The 21931-nt window shown below is 33.6% G+C and overlaps 3 protein-coding genes across 3 annotated transcripts; 1 reads left to right on the plus strand and 2 right to left on the minus strand.

The window, feature by feature from the left end:
• Window positions 1-8: 8 nt before the first annotated feature.
• On the minus strand, window positions 9-1652 carry LOC125053403 (signal recognition particle 19 kDa protein). The gene is made up of 4 exons (XM_047654752.1): window positions 1475-1652; window positions 1210-1387; window positions 791-930; window positions 9-128 (listed from the first exon to the last, which is right to left on the minus strand). Exons 1-4 carry the CDS (start codon window positions 1528-1530, stop codon window positions 56-58), a joined length of 447 nt encoding a protein of 148 aa, XP_047510708.1. The 5' UTR covers window positions 1531-1652; the 3' UTR covers window positions 9-55.
• Window positions 1653-1737: 85 nt separating this feature from the next.
• Window positions 1738-3213, plus strand: LOC125053402 (tRNA (guanine-N(7)-)-methyltransferase non-catalytic subunit wuho). The gene has a single exon (XM_047654751.1). The coding sequence runs from the start codon at window positions 1970-1972 to the stop codon at window positions 3083-3085; it is 1116 nt and encodes a 371-aa protein (XP_047510707.1). The 5' UTR covers window positions 1738-1969; the 3' UTR covers window positions 3086-3213.
• Window positions 3214-3330: 117 nt separating this feature from the next.
• Window positions 3331-21174, minus strand: LOC125053400 (mitotic checkpoint serine/threonine-protein kinase BUB1 beta). The gene is made up of 15 exons (XM_047654748.1): window positions 21023-21174; window positions 20769-20901; window positions 20229-20433; window positions 19953-20149; window positions 19400-19649; window positions 16940-17111; window positions 16288-16427; window positions 14705-15206; window positions 14299-14489; window positions 12604-12878; window positions 9588-11433; window positions 4614-4861; window positions 4190-4286; window positions 3883-4052; window positions 3331-3718 (listed from the first exon to the last, which is right to left on the minus strand). Exons 2-15 carry the CDS (start codon window positions 20894-20896, stop codon window positions 3553-3555), a joined length of 4587 nt encoding a protein of 1528 aa, XP_047510704.1. The 5' UTR covers window positions 20897-20901; window positions 21023-21174; the 3' UTR covers window positions 3331-3552.
• Between the last annotated feature and the right edge of the window lie 757 nt (window positions 21175-21931).

The following is a 21931-nucleotide window of genomic DNA, read 5'->3' on the forward strand; positions in this document are numbered from 1 at the left end:
GTTTGAACTGTATTATATTAAAATATATTTAAAATGTAATAAAACAATAGTTAAATCATCGACGGCCTTTCTTTCCTTTGCTTTTATTTATTGCTTGCACTGCAGGCTGGGGTTGCTGTTCAGCTGGTCTGTAAAATAAATTTTGAGAATTATAATTATAAAAGGGTTTCAATTTCATAACCTTAACTTCCAGATGTTCAATGCTAAATTAGTAGCAAGTTTGATCGGAGTATGCATTATGGGACAGGAGGCAAACAAGCAGCATAAAGTGCTAAACGCCGCCCATGGATAACCTGCAACGCCAGGGGCAAGTGGTTGGTTGGTTTCATGGAATGGTACGCTCTTTTCCAGAAGGTCCCTAAGTGGTATCAGTATACCGCTACGGGCAGTAGATTCTAAGAAGAGGTGTGCACGGTGGAAACGGTGCCTTAAAAAGTGCTGTGTTTTAGAAGGCGTCGAGATGGAAAGGTGGAATTTTTAATTTTATAAAATTATTCACTACAGTTCAGATATTGCCTAATTGAAACACTTTACAAATGTACAATATATTATATCTAAAAAATTGTCACTCAACTACCAAATTTTCGACTCAATTATCTAATTCAATTAATTTATACCTTTCTACTTTTGTATAAAAATTAAATTATTATTTTTAATTTAATTTATTTTTATAAATATTTTTTTGTATACCAATTGTCTTAAGTGCCCAATAAGTCTTAAAAATTAATCTAAGTACTAAGATGTCGAAATATATGGATAAATGTATGATAATGTGTGCATAAAAATATACCTGTTTTGTCTAGTTTTAAGTTTAGGAATTGTGTCCACTAGATATTTCATTACATCTTCCCTAGTAGAAAACTCTGGTTTGATAGGTGTACCATCATCATTTTTAATTTCTACTCTCAGTCTTCCTCTGTATAATATTTCCTGCAAATGATATACAAGTGACATAAAGTTTTTTAAACTACAGTACTCTTTCTATGTAAATTTGTTTATGATCCTTAATAGAGGCTGATGAGTAAATCAGTAAATTTTTTAATGCATTTTGATTTTCTATGTGACGACTTTAAGAAAAGAGAATTCGTTCATACATATGCATAATTATTAAATATCTGGTAAACACAATAAAAGCAATATTCTTCAAACTGGTAATCACAACCTAACTACCTTCAATTGTAACAGACAGGAAAGGAAAAAACCTCTTACTTTGCTACGTTCGCGTGGGTATAACTTGTTTTCAACACCAATGTGTAGTCCTGAAGGTAAAAGGACATCTCTCATCTCTTGGTAAGTAGGATTTTCAACACAAATTGACTTCGGTAAACGGCGTCCTTCAGCTAGAGTTTTTTTACAGTTGATGTAGGCAGGATATATACATATCCATCTAGAAAGAATTAATAAGTGTATTACAAGATAACATTCCAAAACAGGGAAATATGTTAAAATCTAAATATTATGTTTCTTTACTCACCTTTCCACGTCAGTATGCTTTTTATTGGGGCTCCAAGACGTAACCATAGATGCCATTTTAAATTGTCGGTGTTAATTTGATAATCGATAGAATAATATATATTTTATTATTTAAAAGAAAATAAAAATATAGGACTGTACAACATGGACATACGTCAGCGCAGACTTTACGTTTACATGATTTATGACAATTTACATATTATTAAAAATAATCTATAGACTATACTATGTAGCATGTACCTACTTTATACTCTGCTAACTGCCTCTGAATTCAGTTGTATGCACTATGCAATATGACAATTGTTTTAAAAATCAAAATGAGAATTACTAACCTAAAATAACGTGTGAACTGTGAACTGATTATTATTAATCAAAATATTCATATATTTTCAACGTCAAACTTGCGACTTGCGAGGCTTTCAGTATTTTGATTTTTGAAATCTATGATTCAGAAATTGCATTTTGCACTTTGGATGTTTGTAATTACTTTTTTAAAATGGATTGTTTATTAGTTGCAGATAATATCATCGTTGCTGCAAAAGGTAGTTTTATTGATTGTTTAATTAATCAGAATCATAAAATAATCTCAATTGAAGATTCCCCTGACGCCAATAATTCAGTATGTGATTTAGCTATTTCCAATAATAATGAATATTTTGCTACATTAACTTCAGATAAGAATCTAACGATCTATAGACTTCCTTCCTTTGATCGTGTTAATTTATTTATATTGCCAAGAAGCGCAAGTAAAATCCGATTTGGAGCCGAAAACTCTCACATATTTGTAGCAGACAAAACTGGAGATGTGTTATTTTATGATATATTAAAAAATGACAGTGGTGTTAAGCTCTTGGGACATTTAAGTTTTCTCTTGAATGTTTTACAAAGTCAAGACGGAAATTATCTAATATCAGCTGATAGAGATGAAAAAATAAGGGTTTCATGCTATCCTAATACATATAATATACAAACATACTGTCTAGGACACAAGGAATATGTAAATCACATTGAATTTCTTCCCCACAATAATAGATATCTATTAAGTGCATCTGGTGATGGAACTATAAAGTGTTGGGATTATGTTGTTGGACATTGCACTTGTACAATTAACACAAAAAATGATTTAAGTGATCCAAGACTTCAGGAAGAATTCAAAAAAATTATGGACGAAGATGGTATTGAAGTAGAAAGCCTTCCCATAGTCCATTTTACAACCTCAAAACTTAATGAAAATACTAGTTTAGTAGCAATTTCAATTTATTCATGTAATAATTTGCTTATATATACTATACAGACTGGTGACCAATTCCAATGCCAATATAAACTTACTGGAACATTACAATTAAAAGGTTTCTTTAATTGTATAGATCTTTTTAATACAGCACTGTATGTGTTTAACGGCAGCAATAATATATTAACTAAATATGATATTACAAATTCTGATAATAATATTGCTATTAATGAATCACAAACAATAGAAATGTTTAGTAATACTAAAATTGATGTGAAAATTGATTTGGAACAAAACATTAAGATTTTGTTTAAGCGGAAGTTTGACAATGTCCAAGAGTATCAAGAGCGAAAAAAGAATAGATTAATTAAAAAACCATGACAATTTGACCTGTTGCTTAAATGTACTGTACTATGTTTTTTCAGCTTATGAATGTTGTTATGCAAATGTTAATAAGTTAAATTAAGGAAAATAACTGTGTTTAGGATAAATAAAACAATTATTTAACATGCGTTGTTTATTATTTGTCAATCAAATTAAGAATATGATGTGCACAAGTTTACAAAAATAAGTGAAACCTAAGTAATGTTTCAACAATCAGCTATCAAGAGCTAAGCCAATATTTTATCCATATACATTAACAAAGACAAAATAAGATATCACATTTAACTAAACAACAAACAAATTTTTACTTTAGATTCTCACCTTATTGCTTTTGATAGAAACAGTTTATATAATATATAGATCTTGCAATTTCCACATGGAATTAATTGAACATAATGTTTTTATATAGATTTACAATTGTTACTCCTAAATGCAATAAATACAATTTTATATCCTACTTTGTTTTACCTTGACTTAAGCACATTAGCAAAGGTGCGAAGATGATAGCTCACATTGTCTATTTCATTCAAGATGTTCTCTTTAAGATCCATTAGATCTGGTAGGTTATTACAATCAGGCACATTGAGTAGCGTTGTAAATATCTTATCCCATAAACTTACTTTCATGTACCTGAAAATTATTTAAACATATTAAATCTAATTTACAAAATATTAATGTTGGATGATCTAAATTATAAAGTACTACAATCATTCAAATATATCCCATTGATATTAATAACTATATGGATAGTTGTTCTTCAAATGTTGACTTTATTTTTATGTTTATGCACTAACCTTGGTAATTTTTTATCAATATTCCACTGCCCAAGACGATTAGCCACCTTCATGTAGCTACCCATTAGTATAACATGTATAGTGCCAGCTAGACAGTACAAATCAGTTTGATATGTCCATGGTTTTCCTTCTCTCATTTCAGTACAAGTGAAGCCTTCTGTTGCGATAACCTGTAAATATGTCTTAGATTATCTAGCAAATAAAAGAAAGAGACAGCATAACATTTTGGCAAACAGTATGTGGCGCTTATACAATATACATGTCATATCTTTTAGACTTCAGAGCAAATATCTTAAAATTAACTGACCTCTCTAAATGTTGTCTCCTCTGGGAAAAGAGACATATCTATTGCACATCCAAAATCTATCAACTGCAGTGATGGAGTTCGCCATTCTTGAGTGGGTCTGCAAATAAAATATAGATGTTATGTAAAATTTCAATTCAATATATAGATTAGAGATATTTATTGAATTGGACATACATTTTTAAATTCATGAATTCCAAACTTATGAGTTTTATATCATATAACATATTTTTATTTATTTCTTTTACAGAATAATATAAAATCATGATATGTTACATTAGAAAACTACTGTGGTTTGTATAAATGTAACGTTGTTTGCTCTCGATGTACAGAGCCGAACTTGCGTTACCGCTCGGGTCTGTACGTCATGCTCAACTTAATTTTTTGTCATCTTCAACTTCAAACTTTAATTTGAACAAATACTTACATTTTCATTAACAGAAAGTTGTCTGGCTTAATATCAGCATGTATAATCTGCGCCTTGTGAAGATAATGTACTATAGATAACATTTCAGCCGTAAATAATATAACTATAAGCTCATTAATACATTTTGAGGTAGCTACGCGAACTTTATTAGCCACATCTAGTAAGGATCCATATTTAGAATATTCAGATACAAACAAACTTGCATTATCACCAAGAAATGCTGTGCTAATATCCATGTAACCTGGAAGCTGGAAAAACACAGAATTTTAATAAGATATAATTTGTTTTATAAATATGAAATACATAATGTGATGTTTATCCATTCACTAATCATTTGATATGGAAAAATCAGCATCAAAATCTGACTTGAAATAATAAACTTCTGGCAGAAGTTTATAATAATAATATAATAATAATAATAATAATAAAGCCTTTATTTCATTCCATACCATTTACATTACATGCTAATACAACTAAACTAAAAGATTTTGTGTTAATGTGGTTAGTAATACAGTATATGTAATATTATTTAGTAATTTAATATTGAAATAAATGTTAGTATTATTAGTACCATATTTTATTTTCCTAGGTATGGATCCCTATCTTGGGTATAGGCCTCCTCTAGCCGCTTCCAGTCCTCTCTGTCCTGACCCCTGATCATCCATTCTTTTCCGGCAACATGGACAATGTCATCGACCCAGCGTTTCTGAGGTCTGCCAACTCTCCTTTTTCCCCTTGGACCTAGCCATTTGGTAGCTGTAAGTGTCCATCTATCATCTTTCAAGCGAGATATATGTCCTGCCCATTTCCATTTTAGCTTCAGTGCATGCTTTAAGGCATCTGTAATTCTAGTTCTTTCTCTTATTGTTTCGTGTCTGATTTTGTGCATCCTTTTTAATTTTAGCATACTGCGCTCCATTGCTCTCTGACATGACCTTACTTTACTTTTGGTTTTGCTATCAAATACCCATGTTTGGCATGCATATGTTAAGCATGGTAGTAGGCAAGTGTCCATTACAATCTTTTTGTATTCTGAACTATAATTTCCTTTCAGAATCTCCTTATGTGACCAGTACCTGTTCCAGGTAATGTTTATTCTCCTGCAAATTTCCTTGTCATTGTTGGTGGTGTCAAACGATACCTGCTTCCCTAGATAGATATATGACTCTACATACTCTATTATTTTGTCATTTACTTTTATAGGTTTGTACAGGCTATTTGACATGATTTTAGTTTTGTTGGGGTTCATATTCAGACCTACTTTTTTACTTTCCACATCCAGGATTTGCAGCATTTTTTCCAGCGCTGATGCAGTTTCACTAAAAACAGCTATGTCATCTGCGAATCTGAGATGTGTTAGGTGCTGATTTATTAACGGTATGCCCCTGCTTCCCCAATCAATATTTTGAAAGACATTTTCTAGGACTGCTATAAATAGTTTTGGGGACAGAGGATCACCCTGTCTTACGCCCCGTCTAATGGGAAACTCTGCACCTTTCGTTTCTAGTTTTATTCTACTTGTGCTTTTAGAATATAGGTCTTTAATGATTTGTATATATCTATCTTCCACTTTATTTTTTTCCAATGTCTGCCATATAGATGTGTGTGTTATGCTGTCGAACGCTTTGGAATAGTCCACAAAAGCTATATAGAGTGGTCTATTGAATTCCTTATATTTCTCTATAAGTTGTTCTAAAGCATGGATGTGGTCCACAGTTGAGAAACCTGAACGAAATCCTGCCTGCTCCATTGGTTGGTTGTTATCAATTGTTGTTGTTATTCGACTAAGTAGGACTGATGAGAATAGCTTATAGATGGTAGGTATCAAACTAATTGGTCTATAGTTACCAATATCCAACGGGTTTCCTTTTTTGTATAGTAACACAATGTCTGAGTGGCACCACTGTGTAGGGACATAGCCTTGTTCCAGCACCATGTTAAATAATTTTGTTATGATACTAGTTAGTATTGGTGCTCCGATTTTTATGGCCTCATTAGTTATATAGTCAGGTCCTGGACTTTTGTCAGGTTTTAGTTTGCAAATATATTTATGTACGTCTTGTTCATCAATGGCTTGTAGTATTTCCTCCGAATTCTTGGTGGTTGGGCCAACTGCTCTGTCATCCTGATGTTCGTAGAGGTTTCTATAGAATTCAGTAGCACACTCCATGATTCCTTTTCTAGTTTTCATTTCTCTGTGTCCATTTTCTAGTTTTGTTATCCAATTTTTGTGTGTGTTTAGCTCCTTAAGCCCCCTCTTCGTACTTCGATATTGCTTTAGGTTTTTTTCTAAAATATGTTTTCTGTGGTTTTTATAATCTTTTCTTATGGCTTTATTTGTTGCTTTGAATAAATTCTTAAGTTTGATCTTATCTTCCTTGTTTTTAATTTTTTGTTTGATTAAAATTGAGCGTTCATTTATTAGTTTTTGAGTAGATTTGCTAATTATTTTATTTGTTTTGTGGTCTTTATCTATTTTTAGGCTTTGTTTAATTATTAATTCTAGGGCGTCATAGTAAGTTTGAACATCATTATTATTATATCTCTCTTTAAGGCGGGTATTAATATTATCACTTAGGTTCTTCAAATACTCTGATTTTTCATTGTCGGTTTCAGGAGATTTTGGTAACATTACAAATTTCTTTCTTGATAAAGTTGGTGTTGTCAGTATTACAGAGGCTCTGACTAATCGATGGTCAGATGGAAAATCTATTTTATTTATAATTTCCATGTTTATTATGCACTTGGGGTGATTACTCATTATAAAATCTATTTCATTTTTTGTTTGTCCATTAGGCGAAATCCAGGTCCATCTACGACTAAGTTTTTTCTTAAAGTAAGTGTTCATTATACAGAGCTTGTGTTCAAAGGCATATTGGATTAGTCTTTCACCTCTCTGGTTACGCTTGCCATAACCATAATTGCCTAGTATAAGATTTTCTTTATGTTTGGGTTGACCAATCTTAGCATTGAAATCTCCTAAAATCAATACATTTTTGTCAGGTGTTTCATGGGCTTTTTCAAGTTCTTCATAGAATTTGTTGATTTCAATTTCATCTGCTTCTTCGGTTGGTGCGTAGACTTGGATGAGTGATATGCAGTGTTCTCCAAATTTCATGCGCAGCAGGGCTACCCGTTCAGATATACCAGTGAACTCGATAATGTTGGCTTTGTGTTTTCGACTGATAAGAAACCCAACTCCATATAATCCAGGTGTGTTTCCCATGTAACAGAGGATGTGTTCATGATGTTCTTCTATATTAGATCCCATTTTTCTGACTTCTGCTAATCCTAATACATCTATTTGAATATTTTTCAATGAGTGCACAAGTTCTATCAATTTTTCTGTTGATGCTAAAGTTCTCACGTTGTAAGTTCCAATTTTCAACACTCTTGTTTGTTTTTTGTTTGTTGCTAGAGGGTTTTGGTCTGATTCCCCACGGGGACCAGCCGGATTGGGGAATGTTTTTCTAAATGTTTTACTTATATTTTTATGTTCTTTGTTTATCCGGCTGTCGAGTTCCTATGTTTGTTTTGATGTGGGGGTAGGGGTGGTGAGAGAGTTACTTCTTCCTCGCATCATGTCAAAGGCGTTTGACCTGCTTGCTTTTGTTGTTGCTGTGGGTTGCCAATTGCTCTTTTGGGCGTATTTTGGTGGTGAAATTGACATAGAATGCTCGCGTTTGCGTTTCTCTTTTGTTTGTATGCTATCCCGTATGATGAGTTTGTCATATTTCAATACTGCATACTTTCCCTTCTGTCTTTCTTCTATCAACTGTTGTTGGAGTTCCCTTCTTTTAGTTAGTACATTTTTAGGATAGTCTTCATTTAAATAGATTCCGGGCAGCTTTTTCTTATTTCTCATGATTTGTTCTTTTTTCCAAGCATGTGAAAGAGAGATGATAACAGGTCTTGGTTTTTCATTATCTACCCCCTTTTTTCCTAGGCGGTATATATTATTGATGTCGTTATGGTCGATATCTATATTTATTTTTGATCGAATCATTTCAGTGACTATTTCTATTAGATTTTGTTTTGAAATCTCTTCCTCTTTAAATCCAAAGGCTATAATATTATTTTTACGGTTTTCGCGCTCTAAATTATCAATTTTCTCGCGTAGGTTCTTGTTTTCGGATTTCAAGTCTGTTATTGCTTTTACTAAAGGGTTTAGTTTCTCCTCCATTTTTTGCATAATTAAATTCGATTGTTTTTGCATTTCTATCTTCATGTCATCAAAAAGTGCTATAAGATTATGATCCATTCTTTACGATCACGAATCGGAACTTAGTCGTTGGTAGCTTGTACTTTTTAATTATGGGAACAATTTGGTGTATATCACTCTATCAATAGTATCACTTTAACTAATAATGATTGTCAAAGTATTATGTCGGTTCAAATAACCTTCAAAGTTTCACGAGTTTAACACAAGATCTTAATGTTTAATGCGTCACTTCACACAATGTTTTATATTTAAAAGAAATGCCACTATTACTTTTAACCTATTTTGTGATAGTACACTACGTTTTTCCTAGTTTTTCTGTATTTTTGTTGAGTTTTCGTCTGGAGCGACTACTATTACGTGTGCGTGTTTTGACAGCCGGAAAATAGGTTTATAATAGTTTATAATACTAGAAATCTAATATATAAAATTCTCGTGTCACAGTTTTCGTTGCCATACTCCTCCGAAACGGCTTGACCGATTTAGATGAAATTTTTTGTGCTTATCCGGTATCTATGAGAATCGGCCAACATCTATTTTTCATCCCCCTAAATGTTAGGGGTAGTCCACCCCTAAATTTTTATTTTTTATACAAAATTTTTAATTTCTATTTTTTTATGATACAGCATTAAAAAAATACATACAACCCCTAATTTTCACCCCTCTACGATCAACCCCTATTTTTATTATAAATGATAAACATGGCATAACGACGTTTGCCGGATCAGCTAGTTGTTAATATAATTTTTACTTACCATGAATGGATTTTTTATTCTAGCCTTTATTTCTTGGCAAATATAGAATTCCCAGGGCCGGCTTGGTTTCTGATATTTCACGGCAACCGATTTGTTACTGTTGATATCTAGGCATAGGAATACTGCGCCGTAATTCCCTTTTCCCAACTGTTTTTCTATGGAAAACTTGCTTCCACCGACAGTTACTAAAGTCGCTAACTGAAGTTTAGGTATAGACCTTACTTCATTATAACCTTCGGCATGGGTTTTGTTTGGGAATTTCACATATTCGAGCAATGTTGACAAGATTTTCTTATTAAATGGATCAATTATTTTAGGAAATTCAATGTCAGCCGGTCGAGGTATGTCGGATGTAGATACCATAGATATGGAATGATTAGATTTATAAGCAGTGCAGTCCATACTATTTTCGCTATCAACATCCATTCCATAATCAGAATGCCGTGACCCGACGTATCGGCCATCTTTGTTAACAGAATCTCTGCTGTCTTCAGAATGAATGTCTACACGATGTTCGAAGTCCAGCTGACGTTTGGAGACATCTTTACTTTTGTCAACCATATGTGAAATTTTCGCAGATTGTATAGGAGTAGCCGATTGCGCAGTCATCCCGTCTTTACTGTCGGAGTCGGATAGACCAGAAGAAGGTGGTATTTGAGCTTGTTCTGGACTCGACACATAGAGGTTTTTATGCATCTTTTGCGAAATACTTGGACTATTAGTAAATTTAGGAGTATTAGCATTATCTTTGGGTTCATTTCTATTTGTAATGAAGTTGAGAAACTGATTAGAGAACCCGGCTTCAGGGGACTTTTGTTCGATCTTAGCGTTTGGTTGTTCTTGCTTGACGTTTCTCGATGTTGTCGGACACTTATTTGGAGGTTGACTTTTATTTTTGCCACTTTCGTCAGCATTTGCCGAACTATTATCATGTCTCATTTGCACATCATAGGGAACCTGAGAATGGTTATGGCCGGAGGTATTTCTATAGTTATGTTGTGATTGCTGGGGGCTTTGGTATATTTGAAAAGATTGGTTTTGCATGCCGAAACTTTGATTTTCCGCATGTTTAGGAGGCTGTCGATATGGACTTTGGACAGTACTATAATTGGGACTATTCGTTTGATTGGTATTAGAGTACATATTAGCCGTACTATATTGAGAGTGCATGTAGTTTTGGCTATACGCTTGGCTCTGAGGAAGTTGACTAGGTCTTTGATAATACTGAGGGTTTTGATACTGAGGTTGCTGAGTTGGGCTTTGATATATGGCTTGTTGAGTTGGATAACTCTGCCTTTCGGGTTGATTTGGATAAAAGTCCTGGCGGCCAGGATAAGGGTTTTGGGGACTCATCATAGCGTGACCCGGGCTTCTATAGCCCTGGTTGGAATATGTGGGGCTTTGGAATCCGGGAGGAACAGACTGTGCGGCATTGACATCGTGAGGACTTTGCATACCAGGATGCTGAGGACTGTGATATACGGGACTTCCATAGCCTTGTATCTGTGGCTGATTGATAACTTGGCTATTATAAGCTTGTTGGTGTTGATAGCTGTAGTTTTGTGGGTATTGCATAGATGTTTGTGAATTATATCCATTGTACTGAGTTTGTACTTGTTTTTGATACTGTTGTTCTTGTGTATGGTAAGGCACTGTAGTTTGCTTTTCCTGGGGTTTTTGGGGAGCACTTCTGAATTGTCCGTTGGGCAATCTGGCTTGTGAAGCTAAAGATGCGCGTTTGCTGTTATGCTGCATAGGGTCATTATTGTACATTGAGTCATAGTTGGTTGTGTAACCGGTAAAGTTTCCTCTTGTAGATTGCCCAGATGAGCTTGATCCAGATTTGCTGAAAATTACGATAAAGAACATAAACTATCTAACAGAATCATTCAAAGCTGAAATTTAAAACGTCATTTACATTACACATGTTTGTCTTGACTTCAAATGAACTAAATTTAATTTGTTTAAAGGAAGGTAGAGCAGTGTCGGCCTAGTGGCTTGAGCGTGCGACTATCATACCTGAGGTCGTAGGTTCGACTCCGGACTTTCTTTTTATGTGCGCATTTAACATTTGCTCGAACGGTGAAGGAAAACGACATGTCTTAGACTTAAAAAGTCGACGGCTTGTGTCAAGCACTGGAGGCTACTTGCCTATTAGATTTAAAAATGATCATGAAACAGATTCAGAAATCTGAGGCCAAGACCTAAAGAGGTTGTAGGCGCCATTGGTTTATTTTTTCTTTTAAAGGAAGCTTTTAATCAAGCTTTTTATGCGACGCGACGATTTTTAGGTCACATCATCATCAAATAAAAAAATCAATTGCTGCACAGTGCACACCTTTGATTTGAATGCACAACACGAGTCAGCAAACTCAACCCACTACTGTTCTAAAATTTGTATGCCTACAGTACTTTGCCGTATCAAATTCACTAATAAGATTGTATAGCACAATAAACACCTGATAAAATACATCACCAAGTTGTTCTGTGTATTTTGTTGCAGCTCATTACAAACGTTATGTCAAATAAAAAACTTGGCGATTAAAGAGTGGCGGAGAGTTTATTGCCAGTTCTTCTCATCCGTTCTACGCCCTTGATTTGAGAACTGGCAGTAAATGTAAAATTAGAAGCATTTAAATCTGTAATTTTTACAGAGTATCTCACTGATAGATTTTAATTTCTTTATAAAAGTTAAGTTTATTAATAATGTTTAGTACATTTTCGCAACGTAAAAGTAAATATACCAAATAAATAATGTATTTTATAAGAATAAGAATGTATAAGAATATAATGAACTATAATAAAGCATGCCCTCTCACACCATTGCTGTGCCTAGCCAAGGTCCTTATTCATTATTGTAATAAATTATGTACATAAGGAATGCAATAAAGATTTGAGTTTGAATGTATATTTCTTTTTTGACGTTCATAAGTGTACATTGTGTTACCTATTGATTTTTGACTTGACTTAACTTTGACTAATAATAATAGGACACTTATTTCTCGTCTTCTCTTACCTGTTATATTCCCGCGTAGCTTCCATAATAACTGATAAACCAACCCCTTGGTTATCAACTGTCAAATGCTGATCCGGTTTCAACTCTTCCCTTTTCACGTGATCTTGGTCCATAGCACTTTCGTCAATATTAAACTTCGTCATGGAAAATTTGCTTGCATCTATGCAACTGGTAGGTTTTTTGAACTGAGACATGTTGGGCGTACTCGCCATTTTCACATTGAAATTGAACACTTGGGTGCAAGACGGTTCTTCATAGTATGCGGTTTTGTTAGCCTATAAAGCCCCAGTTATTGAAATAACACTATTAACATAACATTCACACACATACATCAATACACAACTGTTGGTCTGTATATTGTCAGAATAAAAACTTTAGAGGTGTCAAGGGACACCCGGATGGAACGAAATTCCTTTCGATTAATTTATATGTTAATTGGTATCATAACAGTATGATAGATTTTCTCGACACCAATCTTACGACGAAAAAAAAAAGCCAACATCACGAGGTGTTCCCAGGCGGTCACCCATCCAAGTACTGACCTCGCCCGACGTTGCTTAACTTCGGTGATCGGACGAGAACCGGTGTATTACAATAGCAAATAGCAAAAAAGTGTCGTGACAACTTTTCGTAAGAATTTTTTCCGTCTAGCCCCCTTTCACAACGCGCGATAAGGAACTTCGTTCCAAAAATAAGGAAAGTAGCCACTTAGAGCTAAGTATGACTACCGTAACAAAGTTTTGCATTTTGACACACAGGAGCCATCGCTCTTCATCTAGACCAGGGGTTTCCAAACTACGGCCCGAGGGCCACATCAGGCCCACGGACAGATTTTGTCCGGCCCGCGCAGAGCATACTTGAAAACTCCTTTTAGAGAACAAATTTTTTTTTAGCAAATTAAATTTAGTTTACTGAAGTATTCTAATTATATGTTGAATAATTATTAAAATGACATCTACATTGATACGGTCATGGGCTAACTACTCATAACATTGTTGTAGGCTTATTATTGTTTTTGTGATAAAAACATAACATAATAACAAGAATAAGGACATATGAAATACTAATAAGATTTATGTAATTGAGTTTATTTTTCTTTTTCGGACTTTTTTTTTCATCAGTGGACTATTTTACTTTTTACCACCGGCAACAATTATAATATGGTTTTGGCCCTCTGAACTTACTGGAGTAATACGTACCCATAAATGGTATTAATTTTGAATCATACGTAAAGGAATTATAAATACCGTTTGGTGGGGGAATGGGAAAAACATTTTAGTTTTAGATAAATTTAAACTTTTATAAGATTTTTTTTTAATGTTTGTCTTTCGAAAGCCTCGAGTAAGTTTATTTTAGTTATAAAACCCATAAATTAGTTCCACTGGAGATGGATCATCGGAACAAATAACTTTGTTTAACCAAAAAGCTATTGAGATGTTTGATATATTAAACAGCTTAAATTTGCTGATTTGCACAAAAAAATAGACAAACATTTTTTTTATCTTTAATTGGGTATTATACTGTCTTTTCTACAGATATAAACATACTTCATCTGCCTGAACCTAATGTAATAATTAAAATTAAAGAGAATTCTAGGCAACTTATCCACATTATTACATATGGTCGGAATTATATACTTAGGAGTTTTTCTAAACCGTTAAAATTCTCATTTTTAATTATGTTAATTAATTTTACCTGAGGCACACTGGGTGTAGGAGGTGCAAATTTTTTATCATTTTCCTTGTCATTTGGCAAATCTGGAGAATCATTTACATCGTAATTCTTTTTAGTATTCAATGCCATAGTTATGGATCTGTCTTCGTGTATATCGAATTTTGGAACTTCAAATTGTTCTTCCACTGGTTGGACCATCGATTGTTCTACAACTTTAAAACAAATATAACTTTAAAGTCAACGTAACAGACAATTTCTTAAAATGTCAATTCTAGTTTTAAGATCTGTTCTCAAGTTTAATTTTTTTGTCACTTTTAAAGAAATACAAAGTTGTATAAAATACGAATGTTTCTGAGTTTATCCATTACATAAATTTCTCGATATAGTACAGACAAGTACTAAAGTAGCGATAAAAATTCAAACATACCATTATTATCATTGAAGATGTTCCTCAATTCCCATCTCGCTTCTTTCGTGTTCACTGTCACCGAATCTCCCAATAAATTTCCCATTAGACTCCTATTGAACTCTTCCATCAAATTGTTTTTGGGGTAATTTGTACCATTGTACCCCGCCTCATCCATTTGATTATCTTTATCGTATTTTTCATCCTTTTTACTTTCATGATTACTTAGTTCCTTTGAATCGAGGTTGACTAGTACTTTAGGCTCTCCGGGTGAATGTATGGAGTTGACTTTAACATTCTGAAGAGAAGGTATCTGTAGGGGCATTAGCTGGGACATATGGTCATGTTCACTATCCAAAGCGCAATTCGCTAATGTCTCCAAGGCACTACATTGCATAAACGTCTCGTTTGTATGTGCGTTTTGTCTTTCTTCAACTTCTTGAACAGGTCGGATTTTTTTCTCTAAATCGTATTTTCTCGATCTAATTTCTTCTAAACTATATTCCTTATCACCTACATACACCTGTAATGTATAACTTTGCAAATAAATAACAAGAAAATAGATTGGTCTAATTTAGGATTATACATTCGTATGGTAATAAGGGAAATCTTAAGTTATAGGTTTTTGACATACATATAATAATTATAAGTGTTGACATAATATTATTTTTATTATATTTAGTCATCTTTTGTAACCCATCCATCTTATGTATCACTTTCATGACCTAAAAATGTATTATTACTATAATTATGGAAATAATTATTACGAAATATGTTTAAGGTATTAAATATTATGACACTATCTGGTCAATACATTTTTGAAGCCTTGTTGTATGTAGAAACAAAATTTAAACGATTTTAAGGCAAATGGTGAGTTTTACCAGTATAAGGGCCGATTTACATTATCTTAGTGTTTAGGAGAGTGCTTTAGTACAACTTGAAAGGCAAGTTCTTTAGCGTAGCGTTTACTAAAGCAAGTAGCGTTTACATGTTTCAACTAAAGTACTATCCTAAAGCACTCTCCTAAACATTAAGATAATGTAAATCGGCCTTAATACTCGAAACAGAACTAATTAAAGCGTACGACCAACCAGGCTCCAGAAGATAAACCACTCCTTATATGGAAATTGTTTTAGTTTTTACAACAAACTCAAGCGAAATTAGAGAATTATCATTCTCAAAAACTCGTTAAACGTAAATTAATCAATAAAGCTTTTTATAAATTTGACGATTATTTAAAATATTCTTGGGATGTAGCTCCAGTTTCAACAATTTGTATGACCCAAAACTTGGCCATTAAAAAGAGTGGCGGAGAGTTTCTTGCCAGTTCTTCTTCCCCTCTCTACGCCCATGATTTGCAAACTGATAGTAATTGTAAATTTAGAATCAATTTAAAATCTTTATCTGTTGACGTACCCAACCTCAAAACTTTAACCAAGTACATTTGTTGAATAAAGATTCTGGTCGTGTCCAAATGTTTTAGGGACGGCACCGCTTTTTATATTTTTGTATGTATTTCAATTAATATCATGTGTTTGTCCTAATTTTGTGGTCCAAAAAAAAAAGATATTTTGAGTATGTATGAGAACAGATGTTATTCTTACCTCAACTTTGTTATAACAGGGTATTTTAGTCGGGTCGGAAGGATCAGGTACGCATAGAGGCACATTGAATACTAAGTCGTCCACGCAGTAAGGCAAATAATTTGCCGGCAACCGCAATTCGTCATTTGAGTCTTCATATGCTGCAAAAAAATCTGAACTGTACAACTTTGAACACAATCCCCTGAGTTATGTTACTGTATTGGGTATATTGACTTCGTTTCCAGATATTCTATTGGGGTGTGGTTTGGCAATTATTAAAATTGAATAAACAAGACGGTATAACTATTTATTATTATGACAAAACAGATTTAAAGTTGCCATTAGATAGAATTTAGAAAATGTAATTGGTGGCTGTGTAGCACTTTGTGTCATCAAAGGATGAACTAACATTTGTAATAATCTATTCTTGTACCTCACAGTAAGATATTGATTGTACACACTTGTGTGTGTTTCCATAATAATAACTTAAACCTCAAAATATTTTTTTCTCCATAGGAATTATTAACCTTAAGAAAACCAAGTGTGAAGTCAAAGACCCATCTGTCTCAATTAGTTGATTTAACAGGTCCATCAATTTTTTCTATCGCTGACAGGACGAACGAACTGTTTAATACAAATAATTTATCATAAATACTTATCACACTAAACTTACGTGTAAACGGCAGAGGCTGATGGGGCACAATATTGGAGTGTACCATTTTAGTCTTAGGGTTCGTCCACATTCCAACTTCTTTTTCATTTTCCACGTTATTTACTTGAAGCAGAGAGGCGAGTCCTGGGTCTTCACTTACAGGCACCGCGTCACGTGATGTCGATGGCGCGTCCTAATGTTTTTATTAGTTACAGAGTTAATCTATTTCAGCGAATCCCACACAGGTAAACTTATGTCGTACTGTAAGGAACACTGCAGCATTTACCCACCCAAGTGTTCCACACGTACCATGAGAACATAAGATTAATTTTATGATGATTAATTTTCAATATAAAAAGGTTTGAAAAAAACTGGAGTTACTAAAAATTTACTATAAACATACATATTTCATTACAATATCTGTTTACTCTACATATTACATACGAAGTGTCAGTCTGAAATACTATAGGGTTTTTAATTTTATACGTACAGACATTACTAATTGTCTAACGAATTATCTGATGATAACTCTTAAATAGATAATTCTTTATGTTGCATCAAATAGGTAATTTCCAAAAATATAATATGTAAAAAAGTATCTTATGGAAGTATGTCTGAACCAGAACCAAGAAAAAAACTATACAAATGACTACTAAAGTCGAGGCTGGGAGACCTGGAGATACGAAGTCGGGTATCCTTATCTAAAATCCTACATCCAAATCAACATGGCTACAGCTCGGGCAAATCAACAGAATCACCACACCAGAACGTTGTATCACGCATTGGCAACTCTCTGAAATTAAAGCAGTCAACCCTTGGTGCATTTATTGACATTGAAGATGCTTTTGACAAAATACTTGCAGACAGACAAAGCACTTGAAACATGTGGAGTACCATTGACTCTTACTCAACAATATGTTAAAACAACGAGCTATGCCCACAATGTTCTTTCACCGCTATTTTGGAATCTAGTAGTTAAAGAGCTCATTACAGAACTTAATGCTAAACAACCTCTACACAGTAGTGTATGTGGATGATATAGCTTTGCTAGTCTCGGGGAACTTTGTAAGCATTTTATGTGATATCGGGGGCTTTCAAAGTAATTGGAGAGAGATGGTGCAATGAGCACAAGCTGATTAGTTCTGTTTAAGATGGGTGGACAGATCACCCATCAAAAACAGAACTAATCTTATTTACCAACCGAAGAGTTCTTGGGCCGTACAGACTAAAAAAACACTTCAACATTGAACTAAAACTCTAGGTGTGATTTAATACAGCAAACTGCTTTGGAACAAATACCTAGAACATAAACTAAACAAAGCAACGATCGCCTTTTAACAATGCAAAAGGATGCTAGGCGTTAAATGGGGTTTATCGCCTAGCATTATCACAATGCACCTGAGGCAAAACAACAGAGTTACCCTACAGTGGATAAAGGGACACAGTGGACGTCTCAGCAATGATGCTGCCGACGAACTTGCAAAGAGAGGCTCCGGAACGAGGCATCAGCAGGCATGCTGGCCCGTATCCGCTCCTAAACTAGCCCTTCTCGCAAGTGCGAACCTGGATTCGCCAAAGATCTGGAGAACTCCAACATCAACGATGGTCGCGAAGTTTGGACTGCAGACAGTCCAAAATGTTTATTAATTATCCCGCAAATGACAGCGCTACTTCTAAACCTAAACAGAACTAAACCCAAAACAATGGGACAATTACGGGCCATTGTCTCCTCAATAAACATCTTTTTGTAGAGGCTGAGGCTGTTTCAGCGCAGAGGAATCAGTCACCCACGAAGTCCTGGATTGCGAGGCTGTGGCTAAACAATGTGCAGAAATCCTCGGAACAGTGAGGTCGTTGCGAAGTGCCCAGGTGGCTTCTGTGCTTTTGGAAGGAGTTAGGCCGGCTTAGTTAGCCAGGACTTTACGCACAACGGACCTAGTGAGAGTCAAGTGCGGAAACTGAGTCTACAAACCAATAACCACCACAATTAAAGTCATATTTCTTCGCGATTACGTAATAAACTGAGAAAGTACAAGTTAATAATACATTTGATATACTTTAACTGACGCTGTAATTTGTTTAGGAGCATTTTATACAATAATATAAATTACATGCCCTACTTTATTTTAATCAGTATACTAAGCATTAATTAACTTTTATACATGAAATATTATGTAATAAATAGAGGTTTCAATAAATCTATGTATCTACGTAATTATCGAGACAATAAGATAGCAAACTTTGAAAAACATGATTTTGCATATTAAATTTTGATCACAAATCCAAATATCTAATTTAATTAAATATTAGAAAATGCATTATTCATTACGTATAAAAATGATAATTTAGATTTGCTGAAAGCAAAATTCATTACACACAGTAAAACATTTATCTGATTGTGTAATCTTTATTAGTTCAAAACCTATAGCAGTGATTTTTTTTAATAGCAGTTACTTTTTTATAATAGACAAGAATACAAACCTCATAAACATTAACCATGACATTTTGAGTTGGATGCCTTCCGTCATGACCTTGTTGTCTTAAAGTTCCGGGTACTATGCTCTTAATATTGTCACCCACTCGTTGTATTGGTGCTGCTGCTATATTACGCCTTTTAAAAGACTTTAAAGATGTGAGAGCCATCCTTGTCTCTGCAAGTGCAGATGCTGCCTTCCTTTTAGTTGGTGAATCATCATGCAACATTCTTTGGGCATAAAATAACTGGAAATTCCTAAAAAAAATTACAAGGTATCAAAAGTAAGTAAAGTCTTGATACATGAGACATTAAATGTGAAAGTTTAAAACATTTTGGAAAGGTCAGTATTACAATTGTTACAAATTGGTTATCCAGAGTGCTGTAAAATTATTTTATTAGCCCAAGAGACTCTATAATGCCATACAATTTTTATCTTTGTAGTAAGTACATTTTCGTTGGATAATAGCAACTTAAAATTATTTTGTTACCTTTTAAATATTACAAATAGTATAAGTTACTTCTATACTCCTTGATATTTCTTGAAACAAGTGTACTTACATATGAGCCTGCTCGAGTTCGTCTAAAGGCTGGGCTTTGGCTTGCAGTCCAAGCATATACACTTGATTTGCTTTTTTGAAATCCCCAGACTCTTCACAATAGCAAGCCCATGCTCTATAAAACTCAGAACATTCAACACCAAGGCCCATGTTGTATAGTCTCTGATATATTTCCATTGGATTTGACAATGAGTCAATCTACAAAATGTGAAGGAAGTTATAATATATGAAAATATATTATTTTCAGAACTTAAAAAATAACATGGTTATTGCTTACATATTTTATCCACAACTTAACTAGTCTTCTGTCTTGAAAATATGCTTCTTCTCTTTCAAATAACTGTAAGCAATCCTTAATCAACTTATCCATGTGACCTTCATGGCCGTGTTTTGGATAAGATTGTTCAACCCATTGGATATAGTTGAACCAAGGGTCTAAAGGATCTGGGCCTTGATATTGCCTAATTGCTGCTTCATGTTCACTACAAAAATTGTTATTATTACAGTGTCAAGTCTTTATAACGAATTTCAAGAGACTGAGCATTTTTATTTGTTAAAGGGAGGGAATTAATGTAAGGGTATTGGGTTAAACCAAATAAATGTAACTCATTATAACGTTATAGAGAGTTAACACTGTATTTAAGTTGTATCAGTAATCAGACATTACATGAACTATTTGACAATTCCTAATAATTTACTGTTAAGAAACAATGCTCTGAAAACTTTAAGAAATCAGTTATTTTATTTAAATTAGGGTATGTTAATAACACAAATATTTAGGCTTTTATTGGAATGAAAAATGCCTAATTTTACTTACTCTTTTTGTTGCTGCAGCTGCTTCTGAGCGTCAACATCTGATTGAGCTTGTAATGCAGCTCCTAATTGCAAGGCGTTCCTTCCACCTCTCAAAGGTTGGATATTCTCTTTACTTACATCGATGTCCATCCTCACTGTAAAACAGAACCCAATAAACACGATGATTTGGGATAAACACAAATCCGGACAGTCTGAACTACTGTAATGATCACATCACTGGTGCAAAACAAATTATAAATTAATAATAATCCTTGCCTTATTTAAGAATGCTTTACTTTTTTAACATAATTAAATACAATAAAAGAAGGTTATGCAAATACTATACACCGAGGATTATACTTAATTTCCCTGAAAAATAAAGCCTGTAAAAGCTAATGCACGAATCCGACTATCAAAACTGACAAGCTAAGATAAGCTAGAATATTGCCTATGGTTAAATTCAAAATAAAAGCCGTTGGGTGTTATCAAATATTATCTATGTTGCATAATATATAACTGCCTACTGGGTTGATGAAAACATTAATTATATTGGTATTATTATTATTTTTTCTCTTCAATAATTGGCTTAAAAGTCTCGTTACCAGGCCATAAAACTAAAATTTAAAAAAAAACTCTTTAATTAATTTTCGAAAGGAACTAGATGGGATAACTCTTCCGCTATCCTATACTATGTTATAGGTTTTATTTAAAATATTGCCTATAGCTTTAAATGTTTTAATTTTATTTTGTAAAAAAAAGTCTTAGAATATTATCTCACGCATATAAAATGGTCAACGTCTTATTTACATAAGAGTGACTCAGACAGCTATACTACAAATTAACCATCAATACGTTATAAATAAATATTGTGTTAAAAAAATAATTATTACCGTTCAATATCTTATTTTTATCGATAAAGGACAAACATAAATCACGACAAATGTTGTTTTATCTTATTTTTACACATTATGATTCTGGCCTAGCAAATTAAGGACAAACATTTCTTCCCTTCTAGTTGCTATTTTAGCGGAGTTTCATCCGGTTCTTGTTATGAATGCGGCATGAAGCAAAAAGTGATAAATTATTTATTAATTTACAAATAATTATATGGCCTAGTGTACCTACACCTTACTTATTACATTTTGTAACCTTATTATGTTTTCCTTAGTTAAGACTTAAAAAGTA

This window comes from Pieris napi, chromosome 10 (assembly GCF_905475465.1).
Source record: "Pieris napi chromosome 10, ilPieNapi1.2, whole genome shotgun sequence".
NCBI classification, from domain to species: Eukaryota; Metazoa; Arthropoda; class Insecta; order Lepidoptera; family Pieridae; genus Pieris; species Pieris napi.

Bases quoted from the DNA above. Each gene is read 5' to 3' on its own strand.
- LOC125053403 (XM_047654752.1), bottom strand. From the start codon at position 1,530: ATGGCATCTATGGTTACGTCTTGGAGCCCCAATAAAAAGCATACTGAC. The intron at 931-1,209 runs GTAAGAGGTTTT...TATCATTTGCAG, and splicing joins ACCCACGCGAACGTAGCAAA to GAAATATTATACAGAGGAAG. The intron at 129-790 runs GTATATTTTTAT...TTTATTTTACAG, and splicing joins CTTAAAACTAGACAAAACAG to ACCAGCTGAACAGCAACCCC.
- LOC125053402 (XM_047654751.1), top strand. From the start codon at position 1,970: ATGGATTGTTTATTAGTTGCAGATAATATCATCGTTGCTGCAAAAGGT.
- LOC125053400 (XM_047654748.1), bottom strand. From the start codon at position 20,896: ATGGACATCGATGTAAGTAAAGAGAATATCCAACCTTTGAGAGGTGGA. The intron at 16,428-16,939 runs GTAAGTTTAGTG...ATTTTTTTGCAG, and splicing joins TCAGCCTCTGCCGTTTACAC to CATATGAAGACTCAAATGAC. The intron at 12,879-14,298 runs GTAAAATTAATT...GGGGCTTTATAG, and splicing joins CTACACCCAGTGTGCCTCAG to GCTAACAAAACCGCATACTA.